General features: G+C 41.8%; 2 protein-coding genes across 8 annotated transcripts in view; one reads left to right on the top strand and one right to left on the bottom strand.

The window, feature by feature from the left end:
• Nucleotides 1-127: 127 nt before the first annotated feature.
• Nucleotides 128-11,533, bottom strand: LOC122771555 (neurabin-1-like). 5 transcript variants are annotated; one of them, XM_044029188.1, is made up of 19 exons: nucleotides 11,470-11,533; nucleotides 7,131-9,206; nucleotides 6,415-6,547; nucleotides 6,113-6,233; nucleotides 5,921-6,025; nucleotides 5,193-5,283; nucleotides 4,940-5,098; nucleotides 4,648-4,701; nucleotides 4,142-4,242; nucleotides 3,688-3,816; nucleotides 3,490-3,586; nucleotides 3,338-3,407; nucleotides 3,092-3,228; nucleotides 2,803-3,014; nucleotides 2,572-2,634; nucleotides 2,152-2,356; nucleotides 1,888-1,983; nucleotides 1,544-1,732; nucleotides 128-713 (listed from the first exon to the last, which is right to left on the bottom strand). In XM_044029188.1, exons 2-19 carry the CDS (start codon nucleotides 8,919-8,921, stop codon nucleotides 468-470), a joined length of 3,999 nt encoding a protein of 1,332 aa, XP_043885123.1. In that variant the 5' UTR covers nucleotides 8,922-9,206; nucleotides 11,470-11,533; the 3' UTR covers nucleotides 128-467. The 5 variants fall into 5 exon arrangements, with proteins under 5 accessions (XP_043885123.1, XP_043885140.1, XP_043885130.1 ...); XM_044029205.1 differs by having other exon boundaries at nucleotides 11,476-11,529; XM_044029195.1 differs by lacking the exon at nucleotides 11,470-11,533 and adding an exon at nucleotides 9,369-10,047.
• Nucleotides 11,495-20,280, top strand: part of LOC122771580 (rap guanine nucleotide exchange factor 4-like) — a 24,919-nt gene continuing 16,133 nt past the window's right edge. For 2 of the 3 annotated variants that reach the window (XM_044029241.1, XM_044029235.1), the window contains exons 1-2: nucleotides 15,167-15,370; nucleotides 19,971-20,113. In XM_044029241.1, coding sequence (XP_043885176.1) covers nucleotides 15,303-15,370; nucleotides 19,971-20,113 — 211 coding nt within the window. In that variant the 5' untranslated portion in view covers nucleotides 15,167-15,302. Of the gene's footprint in view, nucleotides 11,559-15,166; nucleotides 15,371-19,970; nucleotides 20,114-20,280 lie in introns of those variants that run through there. The other variant, XM_044029257.1, reaches the window with a different exon arrangement.

Here is a 20,280-nt window from a genome sequence, read left to right as displayed (position 1 = left end):
TTTGTCTCATGTGTTGTTTTCCCCTCAAACCAGGGTTAGTGTTCCCTAAACCCTTTTAATAGACTTGAAACTCAGGAGTGTATAAGGTGTACATTCAGCAAAAATGAGTTTAAAAAAAAAAAGAAAGTATGATTTAAATCATTATTTATTGATAGATAAAAAAGCATTTACAGCAAGTGCGTGCTTCAAATGAGCACATTGTTAAATAACTCTTAAGAATTTGAAGTTCATAAAACCAAACAGTAAAACAGTAAACAGTAATTCTCACACAAACTTTACAATGGACAATAAAAATACTACTGCGGTGATGGTGTTTAAGTCTGGTGTCATCCACAGATCTTTCCATCAATGAATGCCAGTGTTCATGTGTCAGTAATTGAGGACATAATATCATTTAGGACAAAGAACAACCAGTGATTTATGCAAACACTCCCCCCTGCTGGTGGTGAACGCAGAGCCAGCTGTCTTTATAAGAGAGACTCCGTTCTTATGGTTTTAACACCGTGCCCAATGTCCGTCACAGACTTCTCCGTCGCCATTCTCGTTTTATCTTTTCGGTCATTCTCCTTGTCCAAAACTTGGTCCTTTTCTCTCCGTTTCTCTTCTTTCAGCCACTTCTCCCCTTTCCTCTGGTCTTTCTCTTCCCTCTTCTTCATCTCCTTCAGCTTTTTCTTGAACGCAGACCGGTCACTTTGACTGCACACGCCCAGCGCCTGGTGTTAGTGAAGAAAATGCAATTATTACCTAGACTTACGTAGTCATTGCAATTATTACATATTTCCAAATGGCAACCAATAAGCCCAATTCACCTTATTCTTGGTGATGTGGGAAACTAAAGCTGCTCTTTAACAAAACATGAGTGACGTTGTTGTGTAAAAAGGTTTCACATTATTCCCAGCTTCACTGCCAGTAACGCCAGAGAAAATTCTTTATATTAATTATTATTTGGGAAACAAACACTGTTAGATTGCATCATTCTGTGATATGTATACACAGCATAGCAGTATTGAAGTAGCTCTAAACAATTAAATGCTTTATATTTAACCCTTCGTGGCAGAGCTGATTCGAAATGAGCATATTCGAGGGACAACTAAGGTTGAATGGTTTGGAGAAGTAAGAGAGACAAGGTTGAGATGGATTGGTCACATGCAGAGGAGGGATAGTGGTTCTATTGGACAAAGGATGTTCAGGATGAAGGTCCATGGATGTTGTAAAGGACGACATGACAGTTGAAAGAAGATTTTCATTCATTCATTTATAAACAAACTCAGATTGTATCTTGTGCTAATTGGTGTTTGACATAACTCACCCAAGGAATCATGGGCCATAGGAATACGGTGGCTACAGGACACAAAGGCAGACTCACCCATGTGTACCTGTGCCCACAGTCCAAAAACAGCTTAACTGGACTCTCTAAATTGACCACAGGTGTGAATGAGAGAGTAAACAGTCGTTTGCCTTTACCATGTGGAGGTTGACAAGGAATGAATAATTGGCTTCGGCCTAAACAATCCTTTGACCAAATGTGATCACAACTGCTCACCTTGAGCTTCTCATTGTCCATGTTGAGCAGCTGTCTCCCGTCCACTCCTCTGGCAGCAAATTCAGACATATACTGGTGCATGCTGATGGCCGTCAACCACAGACAGACCTGCTGGTTGTCCCACAGCAACACTGGTCGACTTTGCCACTGGTTGTTGTTATTGGTGGGAACTGGGTCATCGTCCAATGTCTGACAGGAGACGGTGCCGTAAGACGACAAGGAGAGAGTCGCAGACAAGAAACGGTAATTAAAGACGTGAGTGGTCAGGGAGAAAGGGAACTACAGGACAAAGAGTGCTCCATGGGGAGATGAGGAAACCAAAAGGAACTAGTGGATGGTCTCACCTCAGTGGAGGAAAAAGTGAAAGTGTGAGAGTGCCCAGAAAGGGAGTGATCAGAGGAATGGCCCATGCTGGAGCTGCCCACTGGAGAGCCAATACTCTAGAAATCAAGAGGATTTACTGCGTGAGATATCTAAAAGGAGAATATCCATGAGAAAGTCAAAGGAGCAGAGGGATATCATGCAGAAACATCTACTGAAATGGTGTTACTTCAAGCACACTGAGCCATGTGCACATTTGGTGAAAAAGCATTTCCTGGTTTTCTTACCCGAGCTCTTCTGCCGGTGGTGGTCAGGTACGGCAAACTGCTGCTGGACACTGAGCGAAGCCTCTCCCTGCCTCTCTCCTCCTCGTCTTTTTCTCTCCCTCGTTCTCCAAACCAGGGAAAGGGCAAGCATGAAGGCATGGAGGAGACCGAGTCTGATGGAGACACTCCCGTGGGCTCATCCAACAGGTCTCCACATGACCCCGTGCTGAAAACCAGCGGTGATGTTTTAATTAATAGTAGGAGAAACCTACTGCACTGTCACTTTAATACGTCGGCAGATAAAAACCTTTGTGTATTGCTTTTTTCAACAGAAATAAAGCCACAGATGTGGACCGTCAGTTTCAGGGGAATAATCTGCTTATTTCTGTACACAATGGAAAACTATTGTTTTGTTTCCTGTCTGCATGAGTGAGATCACACCTGTTCGTGGACCGTCTGCTGTGTTTCTCACTCTTTCTTTTGCTGATGGACTTGCGAAGGCCACTGAAAACAAAAACAGTGCTCATTAAAAAAAGAGAACATGTGTCTAACAAAAGCATTGTCCGTTCTCTATATGCAAGAACTTTGTCATTGCTAGAAGGAAATCTATCCACTCGTATAGACTTTATTATGAGATAATCCCAAATCTGGGAAGAGAGGAAAACATCACACCTAAAGTCTGGAAATTTCTTTTTGGACTTCCTGGAAGATTTAGATTTGCATGGTGAAGGAGTGACATCAGTGACATAGATTGGGGGCGTGAAGACAGAGCTGGTGGGAGGAAGAGGACCGAGGGCGGAGAACGAGGAGATACTGGACCTGTCGCTTCTACTGCTCCTTTGTACCTCTGTGGGTGCAGACTGAGGTTTCTGGACTTCATCTTCCTAAAAGCAAAATGAGACTTGTTTAAGTTTCTAAAAACAGCTCATACGGTGCCATTATTGAATGCTCTCTAGTGCACCTGTTTTTTAAAGCTCTCTCTCAGTTTGTCTCGTGATGGTGGGTGGCGCTTAGATTTCTGGGCCAACTGAGCTCTGGCTATGTGAGCACTGGAGTCCAAGCGCATCGTATCAGGGACAGGAATATTCCAGTCTGGACCTGAGAAACGAGTTTTATTGGCAAAAGCACATTTTGAAACAAGACGTTTGACAGAAAAACTAAAAAGATTCTCCTCTCTGGACTTGTGTCAGTAAACATGGCTTCATACTCATGAGAGAAGAGTCCACACAGTGGTTGTTCCTTTCAGCTGAAGGCTCATTGTTCTCTAGCTGTGCCATCTGCAACCAAAACAGTGTTTTAAAGAGCGCGAGAGATGGACGACTGAGTGAATCCATTCAGGGATGAGAGGTCAACTCTCACCTTCATTTGCAGCCTTTCCAACGCATCTTTGTGCTGCTTATCTCTCTCCTCCATTTCTCGCCTCAAATCTGCTTCTCTTCTCTCCCTCTCCTCCTCCCTGAAAAGAGTTTTTTTTAAAAGTAAGAAACCTAGATGGAAAAGTGGGAAATTGACGAGTGTCTACATCGTCAGAGAAATAAAAAAACAAAGAATAAATACCTGCTCTGGTATTCTCTCACCAGCCTCTTAGCTTTGCCGTATTTGATCTCCAGGCTTTCTGATTGGCTCTGGGCATCAGCCAGTCGCTGGCTCACAACCCTGCACAGCGTCTGGGCTTCTTGCCAATACCTGAGAAATAGGCATCAAAAGGCAAGGTTCAGTAATATATATATTTTTCATAATTGTTTTCAACATGCTCATCTTATTTTAGCTCTCACTGTCTTTTCACGGCTGTTTATGTACTTTTAAAATCAAATCACATCTACAATGGCAACATTCACTTATAGGGCTGAACAATTATCGAAACCGCAATATGGCCTATTGCAATTTTCACAACCATTCCCTCTGATATCGCACACATTTCACATGTCACATTTCAGTCAAAGATAATCACAATTAGACATTTGTTCAAAATCGTTCTGCCCTACTTCGATGTGCATGAGACAAAATATACTTTTCTAGTTTTTCAGCTTTCTCCTCTCCATCCTCAGCTCTCTGCTCCAGCTCAGCCTTCTGACTCTCCCAGCTCACCTGCTGCTCCTCCCACACCTTTAACTGGGAAACACAGTGAGACATTACACATGTCCTCAACTGTTATATAGAGTAGTACAAAAAAAAAACTGACTTTTATACAAAAATATTGTTACGGTAATAGGAAAAAGTAGATGTTCACAGTTCAGTTTATTAATAGTATTCACTGATCTAAGTTAATACATGAAAGGCAGCTCTTGGACACTTATTCAGCCAACCCAGTTATGTCGCCATGGTGATAACTTCAAGGCAAAGGCAGTAAAGAAGGGCTGACTTGGACAATTGTCCTTATAACGGCACACCGAGCCAACTCATACTCAGTTAAATGGGTCAGACTGTTCCAAATGGGGATGCAAATGTGTGTTAAAGTGAGTACAGTTACTGGTGTGTGCGTGAGAGAGAGATCTCAATCTCAGCAGAGTGACCTACCTTTTCTCTCACGTGGTGAAGTTGGGCTGTTTTGCTTTGTAGTTTCGACAGAAGCTGTAGGGAAATAGGGCAAGAAAGGAAATGTACCAGGGTCATTTTGAGCTACTGCAAATTTAGATTAAAACAAGATATGCTTTTACTAGTTTTTAATAATGTTTACTAATATTTATTCATCTTCCAATATAATGTCGAAATGTGCATGAATGGAGTGTAGTGACAACTGGACTTTGCATTGATGCAATCCTTATATTAATGTTGAAATAATTTTCCACAACAAGGTTAGCGTCAGCACCTGCTGGTACTTGAGGCAGAGTTGGTGGCTGTCCAGCCACAAGAGAGCAGACATGTCCTCTTCGTCCTCTTCCTCCTCCTCCTCCTCCTGTACAGTGACAGAGTCCCTCTCGGACATGCTGCCACCGTCATTGTCCTCATCTTCGCCTGCTGTTTCACTCTTCATATACAAACACACACAGTGAACAAGGCAGGGAAAACCTCTTAGACTTCTGGACAACTCCAAAGTTCCAATCCTCTGCAAGAAAACCCACCTTTCTGGATAACTTGTCCATTTCCAGGCTCTCATTGATCAGTCGCGCGACCTCACTCTCCACCCCTTCTTTCTCACGACCAATCAGAAACCTGAGACAGAAATCAATAACAGCTGTGAGCAATCACCACATTTACACACACACACTGTGTTGTCCCCACACTAATTTGCCTAATGACTAAATCACAGGTGTTTCTAATAACATCAATGATGGCGTCACAGCTCCGTAAGGCAGCTAAAAGGAATTCAGAGTTTTAGTTTTTGGAGTATCAATCCAGTAAAAGTAAAAACCGAATTATCAAGATACTTTAGTATTAACGTATCTGGTATTAAAATGTTTGGCCAACAAACACATGTTTTTTTTAACTGCACACAAATTAATCTCGAGGCCGGTGATGAAAGCTGCATGGTTTACAGACTAAACATCATAGTATTCTTAGGAAAAAGGATGGCTGTAATGTATATGTATGGTATGATCCCTGGTGGGTTGGACATTTCATTATAAAAGTAAAAAATAAAAATAAAATGCCAGTCCAAAATGAATGCTGCGTCAATTTACCTAAATCTCATCAAATTTCATATTTCAACGACCAATGAGAAACAGAACATACTCTCTCTTAGGGAGAAAGAGTGGAAAGAGTAGTGAAATACAGAACAATAACAACAGACTCTCTGCTATGTGTATAAAGAAAACATGCACACACACACACACTATCATGGTTAACTTACTTGACAAGGCCCGACGTATTCTTAAGGACTGTGGCTGCAAACAGCTGGGAGACACCAACCAAACTCACCCCATCCACCTCCACTATCTGGTCATTGACTCGAATCCTAACCACACAAACAGAGTAGAGAGTGTCACGTCATCGGAGCCACGCTGAATCCCCCACCAAACACGAGCCGGATGCCCAGATGCACCTTCCATCCTTCTGTGTTGCGCCACCTTCAGTTACTGTCTTGACAAAGATCCCCAGTTTTTCCAGTCCCTGGTCGGCTCCTACACCCATTCCTATGATACTGATACCCAGACCCTCGTGTCCTGGAGGGAAAAGAAGAAGAAGAAGAGAATATTTGACAAACAGCTCAGCTAAAGTTTTAGGTTTAAAAATTCTGCCTTGAATGGTAGCAACAATGTACAGGCAAAATGGCTGTAGTGACAGAAGTGAATTCAGTAATATCAAGACAGAAAAGAAAAATGAACAGGGAGAACACAAACAAACCCTTTTTTATCTCCACTGGAAAGACGTCCATCCTGTCCACTCTCTTTTCCAGCTCATACTCAGCAGAGGCAGCCACTGGGTCAATGTCCTCATTTTGTCTGTCGTATTCTGCATTAGAATAAGTGCTGAACACCTGACAGACATTTAAACCAGAAGAGAAAATTATCATCTTAAATACTGTTAACGCACTTCTAGTTGGTAGACGTGAAGAGCAGACGTTTACAGAGAACCATCTGCAGCTATTGACCCAACAACACACTGTTTATGTTGGTTGGCAAATATATCAGCGTGAGTGCGAACGAATCCGAGAGTTGGCAAATTTGAAGTGTACAAACATGATTTTCTGACCGCAAAACATCTCGGCGCACAAGCACAACTCCCCTGAAGTTTCAGTAGCTGACACTGCGCGGACTGCTGCTGCTGCTGCTGCTGCTGCTGCTGTTTGACAGCTGCCACATGCATCCTCAGGAATGTTTTTGTACGTTTATATCACAAAAGCTGTGAGCTGAGTGCTGACAGGAGGAAACAAGTGAGATCTTGCCTTTTCTCCTCCCTCACTGGATCAGAAACATGGCTTTGGGCTAAAACTTGTCTTATATTGGTTTCAGGAGCTGAAACTGACAGTCACACACATCTACAATGAGGACAAGAGACACTGCAGCTGTCCAAAAACAATGCAGAACACCTGACTCTGTATTTGTTTTTGTTTTCTTTACCTTGATTGGTGCTGTGGAGAACCTGACCTTCCTCTTTTCTGCCCCTGTGTCATCGCCATCCTGAGCAGGAACACCAGGAATTTCCTCATATTCCAATAAACACAGGTTTCCTGCCTGCAGTGCATTTCCAAAGTCTGGTTTTGGTGGTGTTGGATGTTCTGGCTGACGCAGAGATTCTTTATTACACACAAAATCCTTGTTCTCAATCCTGCAGATTACTGCAGATCCCGTCTTGTCCTCCCCACTGCCCGCGGCGGTGTCACCTTTTCCATCACTACAACCTTTCCACAGCACATGCTTGACCTCCTTGTGCTCAGATCCATTTTCACATTGCTCCTTCTCTTGACTTTGTCTACATCCTTGCTCTTCACCCTTACCATTCCTCTTCTCCTCAGTGTCCTTGTCAACATCCTTCTCATCCATCACACCATTCTCTTTACTTCCATCCCCTATCTCCACTCCTACATCTATCCTTTTCTCCCTTTCTTCCCTCTTTTCAGTCAACTTCTTCTCAGCTGGTGAAATGTACTCTCTGTTCTGCTCCTCCCTTTCACCCTCTCTCGGATCATCCACTTGCCAATACTTGTTTCTTCCACTTTCTCCGTCATCTTCAATCTCTTTTTTACATGACGTGCTTGAGGTTAACTGCCTCTGTTGCTCTTCTGTGGGAGCGACGGTCCTTGCTCTTTCTATGTGAGCCTCTTCAAAGACATCATCAACGAGGGCCTCCACACTTCCTCCAGCAAATGTGTTCGTATTAACTTCCTGCTCATCCTGCAACCATTGTTTGATCTCCTTTCGCTCTTTTTCTTCTTCGGTCCCATCACTTTCTGACGAGTCTGTGTTTACATGAACAAGTTCAGCTCTCACTGGCTCAGGAGTTAGGCAGAAATCAGGATTAGTGCTTTCTGGCCCTTTTCCCTCTGCTTGTGTTCCTGTGGGTTCACCAGGTTTGTCAAGATAAGACGGAGGTTTTCTGGATGTGTCACCATGCAACATATGAGAGTTAAGGTGACTTGTCAGTGATGTGGGTGCAGTAACCTTAGCTGAGGAAACATCTATGACAGGTAGGTTTGTGGATTGGTCTTTATCGAAGCCATTCTGCTTCCTTCGCCCATTCGCCTCTTCCTCTTTTTCCGCCCATGTCCCTCCTCCTCCTCTGCAATCATCTGCATCTACTTTACCATCTGCCGTCCCCTTGCTTTCTCTGCCAGTCACAGGTTTTGAAACTCCTCCAACCTCCATCACCTTGGTCTCAAACAGCCTCCGGGTTACAGTGAACTTCTGAGCCAGAGCCGCTCTGTCAATGTCTTTTATCTCGTCTGATCTAGAAGTTTTCCCTTGCACTGAGGATTCTGGAAGAGAAGAAATGCTGGCCACCGTGCTCAGAATAGACGAGGAACTCATGACTGAACGTCTGGATCCAGCAAAAGGTGAAGTTTGCGGCTGTGGGCTAGGATTTTGTGGGGAGAGGAGGGATGTGGAGCCAGAACTCAGTAGAGGCCCACCATCTTGTTTCAGCTGATTGCTGTCCATTTGGAGGAAGATGTTGTCTCTGATCTTGGTCCCTCTAGTGCTGTGAACCCTCCCTCTGCTCCCTGTGCTGGTATGGCACATTATGGGATCTGACAGGCTGGTTGGCAGCCTGCTTAGTTCCACAGCAGCTGCAGCTTTGGTTCCTTGTTGAAGACTGGTGCCAGTGTCAAATGAGCATTTAATGGCATGAAAGTCAGACTTGTAGGTTATCCTGTGAGGGGAGGCACTTCGGCCTTTGCTGTCGGTCCGCATCATTGGAGAATGGAGGTTCTCTGGAGGAAGAAAATACACTGGAGAGTTGAAGAGGAAGCTGTTCACAGGTAATTAAAGCACCTAGGCAAGTGTTGAGCAGGTAGATGATGTCTGAGGGTTTTGCTGAGACAGTGGATGATGGCAATAAGGCAACAATGAGCTGGTTAATAGGGCAGGTGATTTTAAGAGGTTACTGCATTTGTGAGATGACGGCATGTGACAAAGGCAAGCTCTTCGTCAGTAAACTTCATATTCTTCAGGTAAACGTCTGGTATTTCAAAGCATCTCCTGGAAATACAGTGCGAGAAAGGTTTGTTGTTACACTTTGGCCATCGTTACACTTTAATTTGAGTTAACTTAACAATGATGTGATATAAATGCAGCCAAGACAATCGAATAAGCTACTCTCTCTTAACTTCAAACCACACATAAGCAAATAGTCATACTTACAGAGCAAGTGGGGGATTATGTCTGCCAAAATACGAAACGCAGCAGGTATTTCGACGCAGGTATTTATGATTAACTTGTTTGCAGCAGCAATGATGTATCCTGAATGCTGCTTTTAGATGCTGTCGGAAAACTACGTGACAGTGTATGGCAGCGTGGTAATGTATATCTGCACATTTTCTATTCATTTTCTATTCATTGTCACTGTGACATGTCTTGTTTTTAGTCGAAGTGACTGTCAAAAAACACAAATATGTTATATGCAGCGTTCGTTCAATGTGTTAAACTGATAAGTGAAGCTCAGTTTGTGGGATGCTCCGTTTTGTCTTCCTTAATTCACGAACGATACGCCATAATGTTACTCTGGGGCTCTAGTCGCTGAATTACAAAACGGCAATATATTTGCCAACTAAGGCTGTTGTAGCAAAGTGTGGCTAAAACTACAGGACAAGTATGTGCGTAAATCTCAGTACTGGGGTTTACAACGGCATTTGAACGCGACATATCTCACCAGCCTGGGTTCTAGAGTGCGCGCGCAGTTTAAAGGTCGAGGTTGTCAGGAGAGAACGGCCATTTGAATCAGGAACAATTAACCAATATAAGCTAATACTTCAAGTTCACATTTTCCCCACACCGTTTTCCAAGTGCGAATTCTCTCTGTCTGTTCGCAGTCCGCCGGTGACGGCTCCCTCGCTGTGATAAACACAGACAGATGGCGACTCATGTCACTAAATACTGTAAATGGATTAACCTCGTGTAATCCTGTGTAAACTACTCCACCAACTGAAACACTGACGGTGAGTGAGTGAGTGAGTAACCAGCAAGTTTTGTACATATGACAAGTTGTTACACTTAGTATTGTGTTACTGGTCACCTTAGCCCAATTTTTATCACAGCAATATCATTAGCTTCAATTCAGTGGAAGCAAATGTCACCAGTGACGTCATCTATTACATCAAATACTGCATTATTGTACTCCTATCAGTGTACTCCTAACAGTATACTCAAATATATCTATGTGTGTACTGTATGTATGTGCACTGAGAAACTGAGGTTTACACAGAATGTTCTAAAACCATGGAAATATCCAGGAAGAAGCAGTTGTTGTTGCCAGAGGTCAGAGGGCAGTGGCCAGACTGGTCTCGAAATCACAGAAAGGCACTCAAATAACTGAAATAAACACTCGTTTCAACCACAGTATCAGAACACATAACGCATCAAACCTTGAGGCAGAGCTACAGCAGTGGAAGACCACACCTTCTGCCACTGACTGTATATTTATGTGCAGTATGTACAGCATACAAATATACACATGTTGAACATATGTTGAATAAAGTCTAGCGATTGTAGCTTGAGCAAAGTAAACTGTGAAATGTTTAATGAAAGATGCATCAGTCCAATTGTTTTTCAGTGGTAACTTATGAGAATTGCAGATGGAGACGTGGATACATGTCCATGCAGAAATAAACAAGTCATGAATGAAAGGAAATTCTTCATACACAGTGCTTAATAGATTTATGAGACCACCTGTCATAAAAACAAGAAGACAGAAATATTTTTGAAATCTTTCACTAACTTTCAAAATGTTGGCAATGGCAAATAACAGACTGAATTCATCTTTTTTTACCCAAATTTGAGTCGGCTCACTGAGCTTCTCTGAGAAGCCATAACATCGAACCACTAAAACAACATTTTCTGTTCAAGAATGCAAATAAATAACTGCACTTTGACATCTTAATCAAGAAGTGCTTTAATATTTTTTCAGTTTTTTTTGTGAAATAAAAAAATTTGAAAAGTCATGGATAACAATAATAGTTATATTTTAGCATTAAAAATATAATTTTGTTTAAAGAGCTTCTATATACAGGGTGTATGAACCATTACAGAAACATAGAAACATATTTTGATAGTTACCAATGCTGTTAATTTAGGGCAGCTGTGGCTTTGGGTGGTGGTCTAATACATGTCTTAAGCACTGTATAGTATATGCATGCACACACACAATGACAGCCACAATATTAAAAAAAAAATCAATTTTCATTTTGTAATCTGGTTGTATCTCTTACTACTGTCAGATATGAGACATACAGATTACCTTACTTACCTTTACCTGTCTTTCAGCTTCAGTGCCGGCGCTGCCATCTGCTGTGAAAACTGGTGATCACTGCCTCAAAGGTTCTCCTGGTGTCAGAGGTAAGCCGTGAAAATATTCACCTGTGTGCATGATGCCAGACCCCCCCACTATCTAAACGTGAATGTACTGTATGCGCGAGGTAAATATGAGCAGTGATGCAGCACCTGCTGAAGTATGTGCGTGTGCCTACCTACCTATGTGTGTGAAGCCAGTGGGTGAGTCGGTGCAGTACCCAATCCCTGTCTGGGAAGCTAGCTCCTGTGACAGATGGACTGGACTTGACTGGACTGGACTGATCCATACAGAGCCAGAAAACGGTTCTGCTTGCTGTGACCTGGATCCGACTGGAGATCACTGTCCCAGGTGGCACTTGGACCTAGTTTATATAAATACTAGCCAATCACATAAGCCCTCTTCTGACTGAGGCTAACCAGGAGAAGAAAGAAAGAAAGAAAGGAAGGGAAGGGGAGGGAGGGAAGGAGGGAAGGAAAGTGAATTTAAGTAGGGATGTTAAATGAGGAGAGAGTGATGAAAGGGTGGGTGGCTTAGTGAATTTACAGTCGTTGAAGACTGCAAGATGTTGAGAGAGAGGGGAGTCAATTGAGACAAAGGGAGAGACATTCACCATGAATTGTTTGGAGGAGTGGAGATGTGAAATACCCAGGGGGTGGCTCTCATATGAATAAAGTCAAACAGTAAATTACAGCTATGATAAGTGCTAATACCACATGATTTCTGTATTTTTAGGTGAATAAGACAAGACATGGAGGGTGTGCTTCATAATGTACAAGTCAAATTTCTCTCACGAGTAGCAGGTCACCTTGACACACACACACACACACACACACACACACACCGACACACTCATATACATAATGCATCCCTTACCTGTCCCTTACATGTCACACACACACACACACACACACACACACACACACACACACACAGCCACACGTCTTAGTAATAGCTAACAAATCTTTTACAGACTTGTAAGAAAAATGTATCATAGATACTGTATATCTGTTGGGCATTTGTCATTTATTAAAGTAACAAGAATAACCAACAGATATTTGAAATTAAAGTTGTCATTACATAGTTTGTCCACTGGAGAGCACTGACAACTTTCCTTTATTGTCCTCCATCTTTGAACTCTGAATTACCTCACTCATTCGTTATTCTTTCAGGCAAGAATTTTAAAGGATCTCAGTAAAGAATGTATTATTGGGGCCAAAATAGGGATTTAGTGTATGTTAGTATTCCTTACATGTATATGAACATTCATATGAAAATATTTAAACTGCTTCAATGTCATGTGACCACTTGACTTGAAACTAATGCCCAAATACTAATGCTACCCTAGAGGAACATGGCATGTGTCTTTAAACTTGGTTAAAGTGCTTCTAATATTTAACATGAATATTTAATTTTTTTCAGGCTTTCTTTTATATTTATATAAAAAATAACCTATTTTTATAGCTTCCATAAAGGCAAATTTGTACTACAATATCTGCGTTATTTTAACACATTACTACATTTATGATGTCAGTTTAAGAGGAAAGGATGATCAGCTGTATGTGTGGGTGTGTGTATTCTATTAGTCCGCTGTCATGTAGAAAGTCATGACCCTTATGGTTATCTTGTTCATTCAGCCATATGCAGTGTTTCCAGCTTCAATGGGGAATTGTGAAACAATCTTCTAAATGCTGAAGCACATGTTAACACATCTGAATGGGATGAACACAAGTCATAAGTAAAATAAGCACAATTATGCCATAAGTTAGTGAATAAGTAACTGCAGTTTTTAAAGCTTAACTGTTGATAAACCCTGGTAGATCCTCATGTATGCATGTATTTGCAATGTCAGTGTTTTAAAATGTATGTTGAATGACGTATATTTGCTGTCCACTTAATTCAATGCTCTTATGTTATTTTTATACTATAAAGATGTCACACTGAAACACATACACTTCATCTTAACCATATACATCCAAGACCTGCGCAGTCACCTGCCAGTATCTGTGCCTATTCTCACAGATGCAGGAAAGGAAGCATAAACATCCACATGCACATTATCTCAACAGGTGCATTCACACGTTGTAATTTACCTGATGCAGTAGAACTAATACCTTTTTTTTTATACAGTAAATGTCACTTTTGTGCCTCATTCTTCATGTCACAGGAAAACCCTTGCTCTCCCCTTTCTGTCTGTCCTGTTTGGGGTTTCTGGAACGTTCTTTGATCGCAGACTATATCCCCAATTTCCTGCTTTGACTGCTGTTCCCTGCCTCTCATCATCTACTCCCTCCCCTCCTTCTTCCGCCTGCTGCGATGGTTGCAGATGTCCTGGTTACAGGCTACATCTCTGCTGCTTTGTTATTGTTTACACACATTTCACATCCTTTCATCCCAAGGTCACAGTAGCTGAATCTCACACTGATATTTCTCCAAATCCCTTTAATCATTTCAGTATTTTGGTTATGAATCCTATCATCCTCAAAATAAATATATCAAGTGAGAATTATATGGGTAAACAAAACATTTATGACCACTGTCCTCGAGGGCTTAATCATTTTCTGATTCTACAAATGTAGAAATCATTTCTGTGTAAACTGATGCACACAGTTAGTTTTTTGTAGATCAAATAAATACTTAATGCAATGGTCCATTTAATTTTTAAGAGAATGCAATTATAACGTCCAAGATGGTTGATCTGGTCACAGTTGAGTAAAAGATGCAGTTTCGCTGTTTTACAATATTATTTCTACGTATGAAACTTTCTATCAACCAAATAAGAGGCTCCACTCTACATGGTTTGGTCCATTTTCCATACACATTGAGTACCTCCTCAATGTGGTCATTGCAGCTCGGCTGCATGCAACTGCCGTGACTGTGTTTTATTTGCGACACACAAATTAGTGACTTGTAGAGCAGTTGTTCTCGATGTACTGAATCATTACAATCAGTTAATTAAAAAGATGTGTTCAGTACTTCCTATAAACGCTATAAATACACCAGACTGTTAAACGTTGGAGATTAATGCAAATTAACCATGTAGTGGAAAAGCGCCATATGTGTGGCCCTGTGATGGACTGGTGACCAGTCCAGGGTGTGCCCCGCCTTTTGCCCTATGTTAGCTGGGACTGGCACCAGTGCCAATCATGTGGAGGCTAAAGTGGTAGAAGCCGAGTGAGTGAAACATGGCGGCACAAGATGGCAGCTGCGTAAAGCAAAGCCCTCTCCTTATGTACATTTAAAAGCCTTATGCTAAGGCCACAAGAACCAAACTATTTTCGTTATACATCTATTCACACATGTTCAACTTCTGCCAATGAACCATCCTAAAGTTACACACTGGAGCTTTAAATAGGAGCTTGTCCATTGGGATTAGTTTGGAAATCATCAACAAAGTTGGCCGTTAACTTTGTAACTGATTACTATAGTTGGGTAATTGTTAAAAACATGATACTTTACACAATTATGTGTCAAATAGTAACAATTATATACATGGCAACTGGTATGTTTTATCCTAATCAAGTATCAGCTGCAGTGCTTTTTGTGAGCCCTCCACTTGCCCTCAAAACAGCCCACGCAGGCAGATCGAGTGACACAGGCTATCTGCATGAAGGCAGCAGCAGCATCAGCATCATCATCACGCTGTTAGTTGTGTGAGGGAGCACGAAGCAGAGGGGAGGGGAAGGGACGCAGTCATTCGGATTCATTAACGACCACTGACAACCGGGAAGCCTCCTCCTGTAGCATCACTCACACAAACCCACACACACACACAAAACACCGGGAAGAAGATGGTCGCGGTGCGGGCGTCCCCGACTTCGTCCCCGTCAGCGGAGTGGATCTGCTGTCTGGATAAAAGGTGCGTGAATCCACTCCACGGCGGTAGTCCACGCCGCGCATCCACACATGCATGGCGGTGTTTTCTCAACCTTTTTTCATTCATCCGCGTCAACGTGATTAATCGGAGCCGGCGATCCCTGCGTGTGTGCAGTGTGTGTGTGCGCAACAATAGTCTTATATTATTTGTCTCATGTGCAACATCTAATGTGCCTTTGGGGATTTTGCGTTGCGAGTTTAACGTTCCTCCTCGAGCGATAATGAAAGCTACTGCGCATAAAAAAACCAAACCCTTATTTTAAAGCCTCTGCTCTTTTATGTCTTTGGTCAAAAAGGCGTTGGTGGCTTCGAGGTTCACTGAGATGTCTCTGCACTGCACGGGGTGTGAAAAATGGCTGATGAGACGCACATGGTTTATGTCTGGCTGCTTAAATCATTCAGCTTTACAGTTTAGAAATATTACTGAGGCGTGTTTGTTATTGATCTGCCAGAAATAACACTGCTTCCCCCCCATTTTGCCACCACACTGCAGCACGTGAGGCTGCGATTATCTGGTGTGACTGAGCAAAACAGGTTACCAAAACTGATTTATTATAATTTTTATGAACAGCTCAACCTCATTTCACTTCAGGGGGTAACTGGTTTTAAAACAGCTGTCTTTTCAGCTATTTAGTTCACATAAAGGTCATATGCTGCTTCCAGCACACTGCTGAAAAAAGAAAAAACTTCACATGAGGGCAACGATACACTAATTGCTGCTGGTGATGAGATGATATAGCTCACACCTCAGATGAAAAAAACTGATATAAGACAAGTAACCCACTGCTCCCACACCCACACATTCTCTACACACCTCACTATGACACATCCTTTTGTTACCATTGGCAACCAGAAGCTACCATCTTGTCTTCTCATCCTCACCTGCAGTTATCTTTTGTCATTCATAAGTAGTTGCAAATAAAGACAATTTTCAGATGCAATTTCATATATTTATCCCTTACTTTAGTCTATACATGTAAGAAAGTAGTGATGCAATACAGCAAGTTGACACCATGGCTTATTTTATTCAAAGTACAGCTCAAAATGCAAAGATGCTCACGTTGCTGTCCAATTGATAACCACTTAACATTCACATTTGAGAGGCTGGAGCTACGACGGCACTAAAATCATGGGCATTTTTTTTGCATTTCAATACATTTTCTATTTATTGATCAGGAAGAGGATGGCAACATCTGTAAAGCTACAGCACTTTATAACTTGCAGTAGATGAGTGACAATAAGAGCAGAGGCAGGCCATGTCAAAAGAGTAGACCAGACAGGATGTTATTGTAGAGCAGTGAGAGCTCCTCTGCTCTGCACCTATTATTCAATCAATATCAGTGGTTGGTGTGCGTGCGTTGTGTGTGTTTTGGGAGTGTGATGAATGGAAGGCGGGTTGGGGGAGTAAGGTGAGAGAAAGACAGAGGTTAAGATACAACTCACTCTGATATATCTTGGATATTCATAAGTGTGAGTGTGAAGTGTGTGAGATAGTATCTGCTTTGTTTTATTTCAGTGTTGCCGCAGGCAGTTACCAGACAATCCAGTCAACACAACACACACACAAACATACCGAGGATAGCACACCTGTTATTTTTAGAACACCTCCATTCATTTGAAGAGCCTATACAACGCATGATCACTAACCTTAATCATAATGCATAACTCTTGTAGCCCTAAACCTAACCAGTCGGCCTCATTAAGACCAAGTTTTTGTCTTCATGAGGACTGGATTGGTCCTGACGTCAGTGTTAATGCAAGAAAATGTCCTAAAATACAAGCACACATAGACACACAGTATCAGTCCAGATGCCAGTTGACTTTCATTGTCCCTTCTCTGCAGGAAACCAAAGCACAGATCCTTGTGAGCAGCTCAAAAATAATTTCAGATGCCATAGTAAACATTACAAAGTCCAGTACAAAACCAATTAGCAAGAGGGGAAAAAAAGTCCACAGAATAAGGGGGGGGCTATTTTAGAAATATGATGAGGCTGGGTGAGTATTTTGATGCTACATTTTAAAAAGAGTAACCTGTAGAATGACCTGCAAATGGTGATTAATGATGTTTTTGACAGGATCTAAGGTTGTCAGTGATGCAGACAGGTGCTCTGTGTGGACACTATTCAAGCGTTTCTGCTACAGTGACATATTAATATGCCAGCCAGCGTGGGGGAAATGTGTTTGTTTTGAGGCTGCCTGACATTTTGGTCAGCCAATGATTTATTTGTGTGGAAACACTGAATTCTTCCAGATGGATTTGTCCTAAAATAATCTGCAGAACCTTCTGGTGTCTGTCACTTTTCTACTAAATGTGTTGATTATAAATAATTTGTGTATGCGTAAATGTCTTTATTAGAAATGTGTTGCAAATTTGAATTCAAACACACTAGGGCTGCAACAAATAATCGATTAAATCTCATCAAGTATTAATCGATTACTAAATTAATTGTGAAATATTTTCATTATTGATTAATCGGTTTAAGTTTTTTTTTCTACTAATTGAAACAAGCTCCCTGATATCTCTGCTTCTTAAATGTGAATATTTTCTGGTTTATTTGCTCCATATAACAAAATCATTAAAACTCAAAAACAAAACAAGATATTTGAGAACTTCCTCATTTGAAGGTTTGGTAAACAATGATCAGCATTTTCTAACATTTTATGCTTGAGAAAATAATCAACATATGATTATGCAAATAATTGTTAGCGTGATGTTACACATTTTGACATTATGAAGACATTTTTGCAGGTTTTCATACCTTTAAAGGGCATTGTGAGGGTTAAGTGTCTGTAGCTGTAGTTTGTGGCTGAAAGCTGAGATCTTTGCTGACATGGACATTGGGGGGAGGGAGGTGAGGAAGGAGAAGTCAAGGAGGAGACAGAGGGAGCAAGGGAGCTGCTCTCGGGTCGCATTTGTTGTACACCAACAGGCGACGCAGATTTCTCTGGACAGGCAGGCAGTGCAGGCAAGCACACAACAACGAAAGAGGAAGCACAAAAACAAAACAAGGCTTCAGACAGATCTTAACAGTTTTTCTTTCGACCATAGGTGAAAGGTGATGCTGGCATTACCCATTTAACCCCACAGACTTAACCTCCCTGTCTCTCCCTGTTGCAGTGTGTGGGAGTTCTCCTGTCTAAACCATTAACCCAGCCTATACTGGAATATGAGGCAGTAGCTAGATGATGGGAGGATGAGTCAGAGTATAAGAGAGTAAGAGACGGGGAGAAAAAAAAGACCTGTCTGTAATCACCCTGTGCAAATGCCAGATGTTATGAGACTGTACAAGCCATGTTGTTGCTGCCCTTCAGTGGTAGTCGGCTTATGTGGAACTGCCTCTCAGCTACTGAGGATATATTTGTTTATCGCTGTACGCACATGTGCGTGAGTAAAGAGGGAGTCACTGCTGCCTGTGAGCGTGCATAGTGAGAATAAAAGGAAAAATAATGGGACGATATATGAGAACGTGTTAGTGGATTGGGGGAAACAATTTGTAATGGAGAAGAGAAAATGTATAGCTTAGAGAAGAAGTGAGATAATTTGTTGGAACATTAAACAGGCTAGACTTTTTTGAGAGGAGAGGAGAGCAGACAAAATGGTCAGAGAAATGCTTAGTGGAGGCAGACAAAGTATAGAGAGCTGCGAATAAGGTAAAAGGAAACATATATCCCTTCTGGTCCCTTCTGTGAAGGAAGGAGCTCATGGTGCGTTAGGTATTCTGTATGAACAAACAGGGTCTGTGCTTCAGGGCAGGTTATGGGTTTGATTCCTGACTCTACTAATCTACATGCCTACATGTGGCCTTGGGCAAGACACTTAACCCCACGTTGCTCCTGGAGGCAGTGTGTGAATGGGTATAAAAGATGTGTGATAGGGTGAATGGGTGGAGTGGTCATCATCATACAAATACAGACCATTTACAGTACACACAAACATGTACCTAAACTTAACCCTTACCCTAACCTAAATAACCAAATTCTAACCCTATCCCTAAACCCTGGCTGGTCTTAACCCAGTGAAAATGTCCCCATAAAGTCAAAATATCCCCTCAAAGATAATGTTTTTATAGGTTTTGCAAAGATATAAATGCATGTGTACACACACACACACACACACACGTGTGACTCAAAATAGCAAGGGGTAAATAAATGAATGAATTACTCATGTTTTTTTCAGCACCAAATTGCAGAGCAGAACGTTTAAGCTCTCTGATCAGACTTGTGTGTGTTCTGTTGTCTGTGCGCTCGCATAGCTTTCCAGCAGTGGTGTGCTACTGTGTGTTCGTATTAGAAAATAGCTGCAGCACAAATGAGATCTTACACCAACACCCAATGGGAGGTCTGAGCCAAGCAAAGTAACGCCTGCAGCCCTCTACTGTTATCACTAAGACACCAGACAGAACAATGAAACACAGGCAAACACACATGCACAAAGCATATGACGAGTGGGTAGCACTACAACAGCTTTTCTTTTAAACACCTCTGATTTTTTGATGTTGTGATTGCAAATGTGAAACATTTACTACTAACCACCAAATGGTAATACCTAACGTGACATCTAATGGTGGGTGTTCTCTGCACAGGCCCTCGGAGCGCTCGGGAGAGGATGTGGACATTATTCTGACCAGACTTAGGGAGGTCAAAGCCTTTCACAGGTTCCCGACTCCACTGTTACTGCAGATATGTGCCTGTGCCTTCTATGAATGTCTGGAGAAAGGCATCACATGTATGTACAGCAGTAAACTCACACAAATTCTCAAATGAAAGATTTAGAGTCATGTCGCAGAATGTCTTTGATGTCTTGTTTTAAGCATTTAATTGCACTGTGTTCAGTCTAATTCACATTTCACATGTTATTTTACACAATTAATAGAGGATCTTTTTCCCATTAGA

Source organism: Solea senegalensis, linkage group LG1 (genome assembly GCF_019176455.1).
Source record: "Solea senegalensis isolate Sse05_10M linkage group LG1, IFAPA_SoseM_1, whole genome shotgun sequence".
NCBI classification, from domain to species: Eukaryota; Metazoa; Chordata; class Actinopteri; order Pleuronectiformes; family Soleidae; genus Solea; species Solea senegalensis.
Note: the sequence above shows the minus strand (reverse complement) of the source record. Positions and strands in the feature narration are given on the sequence as shown.

Excerpts from the sequence above, each read along its gene's own strand:
- LOC122771555 (XM_044029188.1), bottom strand. The coding sequence starts at position 8,921 with ATGATGCGGACCGACAGCAAAGGCCGAAGTGCCTCCCCTCACAGGATA. Across the intron at positions 6,234-6,414 it reads TCCAGTGGAGATAAAAAAGG|GACACGAGGGTCTGGGTATC; the intron begins GTTTGTTTGTGT and ends TTTTCCCTCCAG. Across the intron at positions 1,984-2,151 it reads CCACCGGCAGAAGAGCTCGG|AGTATTGGCTCTCCAGTGGG; the intron begins GTAAGAAAACCA and ends CTTGATTTCTAG.